This window comes from Myodes glareolus, chromosome 14 (assembly GCF_982192425.1).
Source record: "Myodes glareolus chromosome 14, mMyoGla1.1, whole genome shotgun sequence".
Taxonomy (NCBI): domain Eukaryota; kingdom Metazoa; phylum Chordata; class Mammalia; order Rodentia; family Cricetidae; genus Myodes; species Myodes glareolus.
In genome coordinates, this window is record NC_142039.1 from 16821172 (window position 1) to 16835936 (window position 14765).

General features: G+C 43.2%; 1 protein-coding gene across 1 annotated transcript in view; it reads right to left on the minus strand.

Annotated features, from left to right (window-relative positions):
• Positions 1-258: 258 nt before the first annotated feature.
• Positions 259-14765, minus strand: part of Mcm10 (minichromosome maintenance 10 replication initiation factor) — a 30162-nt gene continuing 15655 nt past the window's right edge. Inside the window, exons 14-20 of the mRNA XM_048460941.3 lie at positions 12945-13173; positions 11143-11287; positions 10257-10372; positions 3917-4030; positions 2978-3123; positions 2304-2346; positions 259-1995 (exon numbers count right to left, since the gene is read on the minus strand). Of these exons, the coding sequence (XP_048316898.2) occupies positions 1912-1995; positions 2304-2346; positions 2978-3123; positions 3917-4030; positions 10257-10372; positions 11143-11287; positions 12945-13173 (877 nt within the window). The 3' untranslated portion in view covers positions 259-1911. The remainder of the gene's footprint in view (positions 1996-2303; positions 2347-2977; positions 3124-3916; positions 4031-10256; positions 10373-11142; positions 11288-12944; positions 13174-14765) is intronic.

Genomic DNA, 14765 nt, shown 5'->3' on the forward strand with positions numbered 1-14765 from the left:
CAGCACTTGGGAAGTAGAGATAGGTAGATAGATCTCTGTGAGTTCAAGGCCAATTTGGTTTACAGAGTGAGTTCCAGGACAGCTACACAGAAAAACCCTGTCTCAGGAAACCAAAACCAAACAAAGCATCATGAAGATACATCCAGATCAGTCAGTTTCTGAATGTTGCTAGAATAGAGTGAAAACTTGCCCTAGTCTAACTGCCTGATGATACAAAACAGCACCGACAACAGATCAAGAACAAAGAGAAACGCGTGGTGAGTCTGCATGAAAGGATTTACTAGTTGGTAAAAACACTAAAAAGCAGGATTATAAAGCTAATTCCATTAATGAATATTTAAGGCTCATGAGCAGTTCTCGCTACTCCTCTTTACCCCTGAATATTCTGGGAAACCACACACAACGGACACAAATCCACGTCTTCCAATACTCAGTGTAAGTGGGAAGTGGCTCCACTGTGTTTCCAATTACTTAGAAGTTTAAAATTCAAGTTTTAAAATAAAGGCATCCAGACTCAGGTCACCATGAAGCCTTGTAAATACAGAAACATTGTAAAGACAGCGTGGAAGTGAAGGCTCCAGTCACGTTCTAGTCAGATGAGAATACATGTCCCACATAGTAAACGTGGCTCAAAGAATAATCCACCATTTACGTTCTAGGCAGACTTCAGATACACCTTCATTCCAAACATCAGTTTCAAGTACCTTTGGTTTTAATTAATAAACACTTTATTTTTTCTTTGTTAAATGAGAAGGCACAGTCTAAAGGTCCTGTAAGCACAGCACTCCTAAGAGGATGGTGGTTAGATCTGCGATGGTTAGCACCTTCTGCCCACAGAGCAGAAACAACGCTGTATGAAACCCGGAGCATGTGATGTCTCTTTGGAGCTTGAAAACCTCGTAACTACTTTCCACAGGAACACACTCTTGACACTGTCCAGTCAGAGTTCAGATTCCAGAGTAACGATCCCTCCAGTTTACTCTAGCATTAGACAGCACCAGCACGCCTCCGGGTCAAATACTATTTGAAAAGTAGGTTGTCCAGCCAGTCTGATCTCAAGAACTACAGTTCCTGGGGAAAAGTAGAGGCTTTGATCTTGATCTTTAAGATTCTTGACACATGGGGGGAGTGCGAGGGTGTTGGGAGGAGGGGCGGAAATGGAAACTTTTATAATTTAATAAAATTACTTTAAAAAAAAAAGATTCTTGACACACATAATAAAGTATAGCTGCCACCCCCAAAGTCCATGAGATTCTGTCTGCACAGCTGGATTTTGAGTCATGCTTTGTAGCTTCTCAGGTTGTATATCTGCTTTATTTTAACAAAGCCACCTTTAGGTATTTCTACTCCAGAGGCCCACAGCAGTGTGAGCATCAAAGAGCCGAGTCACAATTGGCAGTGACTTGAAACAACAGTGGAACAAAAGGAAAGAGGGTGGCTTCCAGTGTCACACGTTCAGACTGCAGGAGCAGCAAGGATATTCTTCACCCAGAACGTGAGTGCTGGGGACTACAGACACACAGCCCAGGTTTTGCTTACACACAAGGAAACCAAGCACCGATAGCCATCCTAAGTTTGTTCTTTTGTCTCTCGGTGTCCATATTAACACTTGAACTTGACTGTGACTTAAATTAAAATATTCATTCTCTGCACAGTTCCATGGTCACCTTTCAGACTGGGGACACACATCTGTGTGGCTGTAAGGCAGGCACTGGAGTGTGAACGGCAGAGACTGTGGAGGCTGACTTCCCAGCGCCTGTCAGTGTTACGGTGGTGCCAATCGAGCGCACAGCGGGAAGCGAGGAGGCAGGGTGCTTACCCAGCACTTCTTCCTCACAGTGCCAACCAGGAGGAAGGGCAACACAGAGGCACGAGGAGTGAGGGCGGCTGTGAGAAACCATCCGCAGAGGGTTATTTAAGGCTGTTGAGAAACTTGGCGTGCTCTTCACCTCTTGGCAACAGGGTCTCTCCTCCTATCTTCGGACCAGTCTTCTCCTAGAAAAAGGAGAGTGAACGAATAAGAAATGGGTCACCAACTTAATCACAGATTGGAATGCGAGTAGCACACAGGAACAGATGCCATCTGGAATGCCCCAAGGCCAGGTGCTATAGCTTTGGCACTAGCTTACTTTGTCTTCTCCCACCATGATTCGCTGCCTCACCACAGGTCCAAAAACAACAAGGCCACAGATTAACCAGGCAGAAACTGAAGAACTGTGTACTAAGTAAACCTTTCCTCCTTTGAAGCTGATTATTCCAGGCAATGTTTGCTACAGTAACGAAAAGCAGATTATCATACACACCTTTAACATCCCATCCCGTTCCCACTTGTAGAGGCCACAATTACTGAAACAGAAAAAAAAAAAAAAGGCTTTACTCAGTAGTAAGGTATTAACAGACTCCCAACTCCATACACATAAAGACGGGGGGGTGGGGCTGGACTCCGGGGAAAAGTTGTCCCTTCATTAGCTGTTCAAGGAAGTACTCATTATATTCCCATCTATGGTTAAATTCGGAAACTACTAATAAGCCTTGAGAAAAGGCCTTCAGCTACTTTGTAATCTGGAGACTTCAGACGACAGTACAACAGGGCAATACACACCCCAGTGAGGAGCACAATCTAGGCGGTAATTTATGTTTCCCTGAGGAGAATGCTCTGGGTCTAGGGAGAGCACCATTCTCCTAAGTGCTGTCTGCTGGAAAAACTCCTGTTCTTCCAGCCACGGGCTGTACACACTGCTCACCCTAGTGAACACTCATCAGTCTACCACACTGCTCACCCTAGTGAATATCCACCAGTCCACAGCTGCGCACACCCTTCACCTGGGCAAGTGGGGGCTACTTCTCAGGGACCCCAGGTAACAGTCTCAGTCTGCGTGTTATCAGGAGCTACAGGAAGGTCTGGGGTGATGATCTCATGCCCCAGGGACCATAAAGGAAGTGCCGCAGAGACAGAGCACCCGGGCAGTTCTCCTACCTGCAGTGCTTGTTTGGGAGCCTGTCCAGGGAGATGGTCCTGTTTCCACAAGGACATTTGAAAAACCTCTTCGTGCCATCGTGCCAATGGAGGTCATGCTGTTCGCTGACGCAGGTCTCCAGTGGCTTGAAGTGGGTGTAGGCACACTGCACAGACAACACAAACCACATGTGCAGTGAGAGGCTTGAAGGAGGGACTAGGAGTGGCTAAGAGTCTTCCCTCCACAGTCTGTCCCTGCTGGAACTTGATCAGCTCTTCTTCAAAGGTTTTCCTTTTTTTCTTTTTTTGAGACAGGGTTCTGGAGCCCACACTGGTCTCAAATTCATGCTCATGTAGAGTCTCCTATTTCTACCTCTCAAATACTGGGATTGGAGGCACGGAGTCACCACATCAGGCTCAAGTGGATTTCTTGATTCTCCTTACACTGTTTTTCCTAATGCCTGCCCATTTCCAGCTAAGCAGACACATATAATAACATTATTCTGAGATGTTAGGAAGGTTGAACTTGGAGGTGCCTGTCTCTGTACCCAGCATTTGGGAGGTTGCAGCAGAAGGGGAGCAAGCTCAAGGGCAGCCTGGGACACAGTGAGTTTCAGCTCAGTTACATAGAACCCTCCAAAATAAATAAATAATTACACCCCCCCTTTCTAAAAATGTTTGGCCAAGTTCCCAGAGATAGCAAACTTTGAACCACTGATACACCAGGGTGTGTCGGAACTTAACAAATAGCAGTAGGAACAACTTTGTCCTAGCGTCCACAAGGCCAAATCTCCCTACAAACACTCCACTGCATCACTATCACGTCAGGCAGGGAGCCTGAACTTTGTCTATTTTCCAGCCAAATTAAATGACATTACAAGACATGGCCCCACATCCCCACATTCATAATACCCTGCCAACTTGCCCCCACACAGAAAGGGGCCACAGCTTTGCACGCACCGTCCTGCACGTCACTACTCGGCACTTCACTTCTCTGATGTTCCTCATCTTTTCTTCCATTTGTTCTTTTTTCACTAGTGGCTCAAAATAGGATTTCTGTAGCTCAGCCTCGGCCTGATGAGAAAACCCACAGGAGTAACTCCAACAAATCCAATAATGCTCACAATAGTTTGAAAACCATCAAAACAGAACTGAAGAGACAGGCAAAATGTCAGAACCCTTCACAGAGTAAACCAACTGCAAACCAATGATCATAATAGGCAGAAAGAGTCCTTAAAATATGGAATAAAAAGATCTAAAGGCATTTGGTCTTTAAAACAAATTCAAATAAATTCAGTGACATTATTAGAAATGTCAGTAAACAGACTGCTCCAACAGATTCCACAGAGGGAAGGTGCACATGGCCCCACGGGTGGCCACCCCATCTGCTAGGTACTGGTCTCTATAAGTGCTCAGGGCACAAGAGCATCCCAAGCAATTGGAGCAGCAGGGATGAGGGCAGGGGGCTGTATCTAAAGAGTGACGACACTGCTTTGGAGCTGGCGGAGCTGCACACGGTGAACGTGCAGGTTACCTTTGGGGAACACACAGTAGTTCAGCCTGCAGTCTTTGAGGCTGGCTTTGTTATTCTGAGTTTCAGTCCAATGGAAAGACTTATAACTCCGTTGTTAGGTATTAATCAATTAGAAGAACAGATAATTAGGAACAGTGGTACTCCCCAGAGGACAGTCTGGGAACCTGCTATCTAAAACTAATCTAATATCTAACAAAATCGACTTCAAACTAAAATCAATCAGAAGAGATGGAGATGGACATTTCATACTCATAACAGGAACAACTCATCAGGAGGAAGTCTCAATCCTGAATATCTATGCCCCTAATATAAAGGCACCCACATATGTAAAAGAAACTCTTCTAGAACTCAAGGCAGTCATCAAACCACACACGCTAATAGTAGGAGACTTAAACACTCCTCTTTCACCAATGGACAGGTCAATCAGACAGAAACCTATCAGAGAAATAAGAGAATTATTGGAGGTGTTGAATCAAATGGACTTAACAGACATCTATAGAACATTCCACCCAAACAGGAAAGAATATACCTTCTTCTCTGCAGCTCATAGAACCTTCTCGAAAATTGACCACATACTGGGTAACAAAGCAAACTTCCACAGATACAAAAAAATATTAGTAACCACCTGTGTCTTGTCAGACCACCATGGATTAAAGTTAGAATTCAACAACAGTGCTACCACCAGGAAGCCAACAAATTCATGGAAGTTGAACAGTCAACTACTGAATCACCCCTGGGTCAAGGAAGAAATAAAGAAAGAAATTAAAGTCTTCCTTGAATTTAATGAAAACAAAGACACAACATACTCAAACCTATGGGACACTATGAAAGCAGTGCTAAGAGGAAAGTTCATAGCAATAGGTGCCCAAATAAAGAAAACAGAGAAAGCACACATGGGAGACTTAACAGCACACTTGAAAGCTCTAGAAAAAAAAGAAGCTGATTCACCCAGGAGGAGTAGAAGACTGGAAATAATCAAACTGAGGGCTGAAATCAACAAAATAGAAACACAGAAAACAATCCAAAGAATCAATGAATCAAAAAGCTGGTTCTTGGAGAAAATCAACAAGATTGACAAACCCCTATCCAAACTAATCAAACGACAGAGAGAGAACATGCAAATTAATAGGATCAGAAATGAAAAGGGGGACATAACCACTGACACAGAGGAAATTCAGAGAATCATTAGATCTTACTACGAAAGTTTATATGCCACAAAGTTGGAAAATGTAAAAGAAATGGACATTTTTTTAGATAAGTACCATATACCAAAGTTGAACCAAGAACAGGTGAACAATCTAAATAGACCTGTTAGTCGTGAAGAATTAGAAGCTGTTATCAGAAATCTCCCTACCAAAAAAAGCCCAGGACCAGATGGTTTCAATGCAGAATTCTACCAGAACTTCCAGGAAGAGCTAATACCTATACTCCTTAATGTATTCCACAATATAGAAACAGAAGAGTCATTGCCAAACTCCTTTTATGAAGCTACAGTTACCTTAATACCAAAACCACACAAAGACACAACCAAGAAAGAGAATTACAGGCCAATCTCACTCATGAACATCGACGCGAAAATTCTCAATAAAATCCTGGCAAACCGAATCCAGAAACACATTAGAAAAATTATCCATTATGATCAAGTAGGCTTCATCCCAGAGATGCAGGGATGGTTCAACATACGCATATCTATCAATGTAATCCATCATATAAATAAACTGAAAGAAAAAAACCATATGATCATTTCATTGGATGCTGAAAAAGCATTTGACAAAATTCAACACCCATTTATGATAAAGGTGTTGGAGAGACTGGGGATACAAGGATCATACCTAAATATAATAAAAGCAATATACAGCAAGCCGACAGCTAACATCAAATTGATTGGAGAGAAACTCAAAGCCTTTCCACTAAAATCAGGAACACGACAAGGCTGTCCACTCTCTCCATACCTCTTCAATATAGTGCTTGAAGTTCTAGCAATAGCAATAAGACAACATAAGGAGATCAAGGGGATTCGAATTGGAAAGGATGAAGTTAAACTTTCGTTATTTGCTGACGATATGATAGTATACATAAGTGACCCCAAAAACTCTACCAAAGAACTCCTACAGCTGATAAACACCTTTAGTAACGTGGCAGGATACAAGATCAACTCCAAAAAATCAGTGGCCCTCCTATACACAAAGGATAAAGAAGCAGAGAGGGAAATCAGAGAAACATCACCTTTCACGATAGCCACAAATAGGATAAAATATCTTGGGGTTACTCTAACCAAGGAAGTGAAATACCTATTTGACAAGAACTTTAAGTCTTTGAAGAAAGAAACTGAGGAGGATACCAGAAAATGGAAAGACCTCCCGTTCTTGGATTGGGAGAATCAACATAGTAAAAATGGCAATTCTACCAAAAGCAATCTATAGATTCAATGCAATCCCCATCAAAATCCCATCAAACTTCTTCACAGACCTTGAGAGAATAATAATCAAGTTTATATGGCAAAACAAAAAACCCAGGATAGCCAAAACAATCTTATACAATAAAGGAACTTCAGGAGGCATTACCATCCCTGACTTCAAACTCTATTACAGAGCTACAGTATTGAAAACAGCTTGGTATTGGCATAAGAACAGAGAAATCGACCTTTGGAATCGAATAGAAGACCCGGATATTAACCCACAAACCTATGAGCACCTAATTTTTGACAAGGGAGCTAAAGGTATACAATGGAAGAAGGAAAGCATCTTTAACAAATGGTGCTGGCATAACTGGATGTCAACCTGTAGAAGGATGAAAGTAGATCCATATCTATCACCATGCACAAAACTCAGGTCAAAATGGATTAAAGATATCAACATTAATCCATCCACTTTGAACCTGATAGAAGAGAAAGTGGGAAGTAATCTACAAGATATAGGCACAGGAGGCCTCTTCCTAAGTAGGACCCCAGTAGCACAGACAATAAGAGAAACAATGAATAAATGGGATCTACTGAAACTGAGAAGCTTCTGTAAAGCAAAGGACACTGTCAGTAAGACAAAAAGGCTGCCTTCTGACTGGGAGAAGATCTTCACCAACCCCTCATCGGACAAAGGTCTGATCTCCAAAATATACAAAGAACTCAAGAAACTAGACACTAAAACTCTAATTAACCCAATTAAAAAATGGGGTACTGAACTGAACAGAGAATTCACAACAGATGAACTTCGAATGGCCAGAAGACACTTAAGGTCATGCTCAACCTCCTTAGCGATCAGGGAAATGCAAATCAAAACCACTTTGAGATACCATCTTTCACCTGTCGAATAGCTAAAGTCAAAAACACCAATGATAGCCTATGCTGGAGAGGATGTGGAGAGAGGGGAACTCTCATCCATTGTTGGTGGGAATGCAAACTTGTGCAGCCACTGTGGAAATCAGTGTGGCGGTTTCTCAGGAAACTGGGAGTCAACCTCCCTCAGGACCCAGCAATTCCACTCTTGGGAATATACCCTAGAGATTCCCTAACATACTACAAAAGCATTTGTTCTACTATGTTCATAGCAGCACTATTTGTAATAGCCAGAACCTGGAAACAGCCTAGGTGCCCCTCAATAGAAGAATGGTTAAAAAAGGTGTGGAACACATACACATTAGAGTTTTACTCAGCGGTAAAAAACAATGACATCTTGAATTTTGCATGCAAATGGATGGAAATAGAAAACGCTTTACTGAGTGAGGTAAGCCAGACCCAAAAAGAGGAACACGGTATGTATTCACTCATAAGTGGATTCTAACCATAATTAAAGGTCTTTGAGCCTATTATTCGTGATCCTAGAGAAGCTAAACAAGAAGATGATCCTGATGAAGATTATTTAGCTATCCGCCAGGAGGTAGGAAATAGACAAGAGTCCCAGGTAACCTCGGGTGCATGGGGGGTGGGAGGGTTGTTGGAAGGGGAGAGGGTTAGAGGGAAGGGAGTAGGGGAGGAACGGGGAAAGCTCGGTTGACCGGAACGGGGGGGGGGGGGGGGATGGAAGAAGGTTGAATATGGGATCAGGGAAGAATATATTTCAACTAAGGGAGTCATTTTAGGGTTTACAGGAGACTTGATTATATATGGGATCCCAGGTCCAAGGTGAGATCCCCAGATTGTTCTCTGGACAGAGGAGAGGGTGCCTGAACCGGCCTTGGCCCATAACCATACTGATGAATATTTTGCTTATCACCATAGATCCTTCATCTGGCGATGGATGGCGATACAGACGGAGACCCACATTGGAGCACCGGACTGAGTCCCCCAAGGTCCAAATGAGGAGCAGAAGGACGAAGAACATGAAAAAGCAGATAAGGACTGCGAGGGATGCTATCACCCACTGATACAAGGGGACGGATCTAATGAGAGTTTACCAAGGCCAGTTGGACTGCGACTGACTGAGGAAGTGATCCAACCAGATTCTCTGAATGTGGCCGGATTCTCTGAACGTGGCTGGCCTGGAGTCTTTCTGAAAAGCCATTGACAACTGGGACTTGTTTCCTCTGCATATACTGGATTTTGGGGATCCAGTCTGTTTGGATACTCACCTTCCTGGACCTGGAGGGAGGGGGGAGGAACTTGAACTTCCCACAGGGCAGGAAACCCTGACTGCCCTTAGGGATGAAGAGGGAGGAGGAGAGGGAGTGGGGGAGTGGTTGGGTGTTGGGAAGAGGGGCGTAAATGGAAACTTTTATAATTTAATAAAATTACTTAAAAAAATAAATTAAACATAAAATAAAAAAAAAACAAAAAAAACCCAAACATATAGAACAGAACTGTTTTCTGCACAGCGTGATGCTCTTGGGTATGGTTGATAAACACTTGACTATTCTAAGAACACGACTAGGCCGCTCCTGTGTGCACCGGAGAAATGCTTTAGTTCCCAGGATAACTCACGCTTGCTCTGTTTGAAGCCTCATTTCAAGGCTGTCTCATTTACACTTATAGATTCAAGCCTCTGACTATATTATTTCTCCTAGGGTAAGCTATCTCCAAGCATTTAAAGGATGAAATAAGTATTGTCAAAAATATTTTCTTGTTCTCTCTCATATTCGTTTGTACATCATAATGATATCTTGGAAACTGTAAGTACAGGCAATTCATACTACCCATGAATTTTAATATGGATGCTTGTTGTTAAAGGGGATTGGGAGTGATAGGGTTAATTGTTGCCTGGATGTACCTGAAATGTCAATATAAAAATGTGTGAATGGAAAAAAAATCCTTTTATATTGCAGAGAAGAAAACAACAAGTAGTAAACATTATTTCCACATAACACAGCCAAGCCAAATGCAAACTTCATGATGTGGCAGTCTATTTAATAATACATCAATTGTTATTCTTCACAGCAAGGACAAATGCAAATTTAAAATGTTACTTGAGAGTACCAAGCAGATGGCTCAGTGGGTAAGAACACTTGCTTGTAAGTCTAACCACCTGAGCTGGATCCTTGGAATCCACATAAAAACTAACATGCATCTGTAACCCTAGCACAACGAAGGCAGAAACAAGAGAAATGCCCAGAAGCTTGTAGGTCAGCTAGCACACTAGCACAGCAGCTGAGCTGTCTTCTGATGCTCACACACATACACATACACACACGCACACACACACCCCCCATCTGAAATACTCCTGCTTCTCAAAGCGAACCACACAGCCCTACAGGTCCTTCTTCACCTGTGCAGAGAAGCAGACAGTCCAACCAGCACCATGATTTGAATGACACTGATCTGATTGCTTAGGCGCTTACCTCTTTCAGGATGTCTGTGTGCTTAGACTTTGCTTTTAGAATTCTCTGGAATTCGTCTGATTCTAAGTAGGCAAGTTGCTCTCTCCTTTTTTTCCTGGCAGGCTCCAGTTCATCTTCTGCAGAACATTAGCGATTACTGAGAAGACCGAGGGAACCAGTGCGCCTCACCCACCAGCTCCCTTCCCTTTCCGAGCCGTCCAGGCTCTTCAACCCTGACATCAGGACCCCACTTGTAACTGGCAGGGGTAACTTCAGGAGTGGACAGAAAGCTGGGCACGAGGGGCTGTGATCCCATTATTGGCAAAGTAAGGCAAGAGAATTACCAAGTTTGAAGACAACCTGGGCTACATAATGAGGCTTTGTTAAAAACAAACAAAAAACAAGTAACCAAAAACTAAGCAGAGAGGTAGAGCCTAGAACATGAGGTGGAGCATGCCAGACATGAAGACTGAAGACTGTCCTTCACGTCTGAGTACGATGATAGAAAAGAACACAGATTTGACTTACAAGCCCACTTAAAATGATATTTAGCAGCTCCCATGTTTTTAAAAATAGAAACAGCAAATTAAAACAAAGGAATTCCATTCCTTTCAAAAATCTTTATGTTAATATAAAATGCATAGATTCAGTGAACAATCCTTTCCTCACGTGCTCAAATTGTACATAATTCCATTCCAAGTCAGCGTGTCATACAAGAATAACTGGATGAGCCAGGCAGGTGATATGTGACTGTAAACCCAGACCCCAGGACACTGCAGCAAGAGGAGAACTGAAATATTTTGGGACCAACTCAGAACCAACACAATGCCAGGGTACTGGCAATGCTTAGAGTACTTCTTCACCAACAGATCTGCCTATCCTACTACTGACTGTGATGCTGCAGTACCTTCAGGAGAAACCATGTTGCTCTTCTCTGCACGCTCCTTCACTTCCAGCACATCTTGGGGACACATCTGCTTCCTTACAACACTGTTTGGATCCGTTTTTGTAAGAATCTGGCCTTTTGCCCTTAATTTTGCAATAGCAGCTAACTAGAAAAAAAAAAAAGGAGTTGAGATGAGACAGACCTGTAACCTCAGCCCCTATGTTCTCTAGCAGAAACTGGGCTGGTAAGACGGTCCTGTGGGAAAAGCTTAATGATCCGAGTTCCATCCTGGGAACCCACGTGGTGGGCAGAGAGAAGCTCTTTCTGCAAGTTGTCCTCTGACCACCACATGCATGGCATGTGCACTACACACACACTAAAAAGAGCACACACAATTACTAATATTCGACAGAACAGAAATAGGTCTATAAACAGATAGCAAAGAGCTAGGCCTGTGAATGGTATTTCACAGAAATAAGCACTATGAAATAGCAGAAGTGTGCTTAGGGAAGTTGTTGGAAAGCCAAATGCTCTAACATAAAACACTTCAGAGATATACTGATTTGATACTTATAGGCTGATGAATGATAGAAGAAAAATATTAAGTGTCTTTGCTGCTGTAATTAAACAATTATGTTTAATTTCTGTAACTAAACCATTATGTTTCTCTAAGAGTAGAAAGTTGTGCATATAGCAAAACCACTGCAAATTATAATATAAAACAGCATGGAATCTGAGCCAAGATGTTTCACAGTGTTCATTGGTGCTGTGTGCTGGGATGTGCCATGGGATGTGTGGCTGGTTGAAAAGCAAGCCTGTAGAAGTCTCTCCATCAACATGGGCAAGGATTACCAGGAGCAGCCTGGATTCATTACGTGTTTGACTCTGAATTAATTTTCTGACACTGTGTGCTCATACCTTTTATCAGTAATAAAATTCTCATGACTCATAACTTTAGTCACAAAGACTCCCTAAACATAGTTGCAGTCCTGGTTAAGAAGCTAGATTTCTAACCATTATTTTGCAGTTTTATCTCAACAATTACAGGATTTTTTTTTTTTTTTTTTTTTGTCTAAAGCTACTGTCTCAAGCTGTAGATAGTATCTTCCTGAAGGCTGTTTCTTCTAGACTCACAAGAAAGTGTACTGAGATAATGGCTCTCACTTTCTTGGATTAGATTAATGGCATTATGCTGACACCATCATCAATGCAAATTACTTTGAATCTATTTAGGATGATTGGTAAACAGCTGCTAAGTGACCATCTTCCCTGGACAGTAGCACAGGGATTCCAATGCAATCTCTAGTCACAGAACACAAAGTTAAGCAAGGAAAACAGAAGCCCGCAAAACCAAACACATAGACAAAACACCTTGGTGTTTATAGTACATATGAGTGCTTGTGTGCACATGCAAGAGCTTGTGGAGGCCAGAAATGGACACCAGAGTTTTTCTTCCTTGATTGCTCTCACCTTATTTATTTAAAATTCATTTGTATGTCTGAGAACCCGCTTACCTGTGTGTGCACCCTGTGTGCACAGGTGCCCTGGAGGGCAGAGGAGGGTGTTAGGCAGTGTGAGCTGTCTCGTGTAGGTCTAGGATCCTCTGCAAGAGCACCCAAGTTCTCCGACCAGTGACCCACCTCTCCCCCCAGCCCAGAATGGCTGGTCAGCACAGGTCCATTTGTGTGCACTCCCCTCCTCCACTAGCACTGCAGGCAGCCGTGAAGCCTCGCTTTTCACACGAGAGCTAGGGATCCGAACTCAGGTCCTCATGCACAGCAGCGAACACTTCATTACTGAGCCGTCTCCCGTACCCCAGCTACCTTTTTAGCTTCTGCTGCTGCACTCAGCTTTGGTCTTGGTGGCGGAGATTCATCAAAAAAGAGAACATCATCCCCTTCTGAGAAGCCTCTTCCAAGCTTAGGCATCCGTGTGGCTGTGGTTTTTTCCAACCTGGGGAACTCGGCCCCAATTTGAGGAGACTGGGCAGCAGACTGTTGAGACGAACACGGCACTGCTGGGCTCTGGACTCCACTTGAGCTTTGAAGGAATCTTGAGAGGAATATGAAGTAACTAAATATGGGGCTGGGCATGTCTTTGTCTAGCATACTCCAGGTACTGGGCTCCACCCCACAACCAAAACCCAAAGTAAATAAATGTAAGTAAATATACTCCCAAGGCTCAAAAACCTGGAAGTCTAGAACTCTCAGTGGACTGGGAGACCCTAGACAAGCCAGAGAGGACAACTAGTTGTAGGTAAACAACTTCCTTTCTTCGGTTAAGAATTCAAATTAGCAACTAAGAACCACAGCAGCTTTGCTCACTCCTGGCTAACTGAACGCCGCAGCTGTTCTATCACGTCCTAACCGATGACTGTTTTACCAACCGGCTCTGCAGCACACACTGACAATTGCGATGTGGAGGTAGCTCTGTGTGTGGTTAGCTGTAAGACCCCCAGGGCCTCATGGAATCTCCCTGCTTTTCAGCTTATCCTACAGGAAAGGAATACCCTTCACAAGGGAGGGGTGAGATGGTGTGATGGCAGCGGGGTGAAATGACTAAAATTCCTTATAGATATGCGTGGAACCGTCAAAGAAAAGGAGATCCTTAACAAGAATGGCACTGCAGCCTACACAGTGATTCCTTGTATAGACTTAACATATTAGGAAAAAGATTCAAGCCAGGTGTGGTGGCACACTCCTACACTTGGGAGGCAAAGCCAGGAGGATGATGAGTTCAAAGCTAACCCAGGCTACATGAGTCAGGGTCTTACAATGTAGCACAGGACCTAGAATAGACAATTCTAAGTTTCATCAGTGTCAGGGTTACAGCATGCACCACGCTGTCTGACTTACAACCATCCTTCCAATAATTACCTAGTTACACTTAAGACAACTTCAATGAGAGAACATTCTACACATATATGAAACATCTATTCAGCGATGATGGGGAAGCTCAACCAATCACATCTGGTTAGAGTGTGGCCACCTGGAGCCCAGGTAGAAAAACCGGGAGATGTAGAGAAACCGTGTGCCCTCTCTGCGCGGTGCCCGCAGGACCTACCGGATTTCGAAACTCCCATTCTTATGGTGTAAGTCTCCCCTCTTTAACCATTAAAGTATTCCTGTTACTCTTGAGCTAGCCTGGTTACTTATCATACCGACCTAATTCGCCAACACCAGCTCTGATCAATTATAGCACAAACACAAAAATCAGATGGTAAGTTTAGGAGATGCAAAAAGCACAAGAAAAAAAACTCAGTAAAGCAAAAGAATTTCATATTTTATAGTTGTTTGCAACATCCACAAGATAGTGCCCTACAGTCTCAAGAAGGATGTGTAAATGTTTTCCTACAGGGTCACACTGTTGCTCGAACTTGTAGCCCTCCTGCCTCTACCTTTAACGGTTGGGATTATAGGCATGTGCTACCATGCCTGACACTTTCAAAATAATTGCTATGTATGTATGTATGTATGTATGTATATATGTATGTGTGCATGCATGCATGCCCAACACAGAGTACATACAGGAGGTCAGAGGACAACTTGTGGGAGTTGGTTCTATACTTTTACTATGTTGGCCTGGGGATGGAACTCAGCTTGTCTGGCTTGGTGGCAATCATGTTTACCTGTTGAGCCACCTTG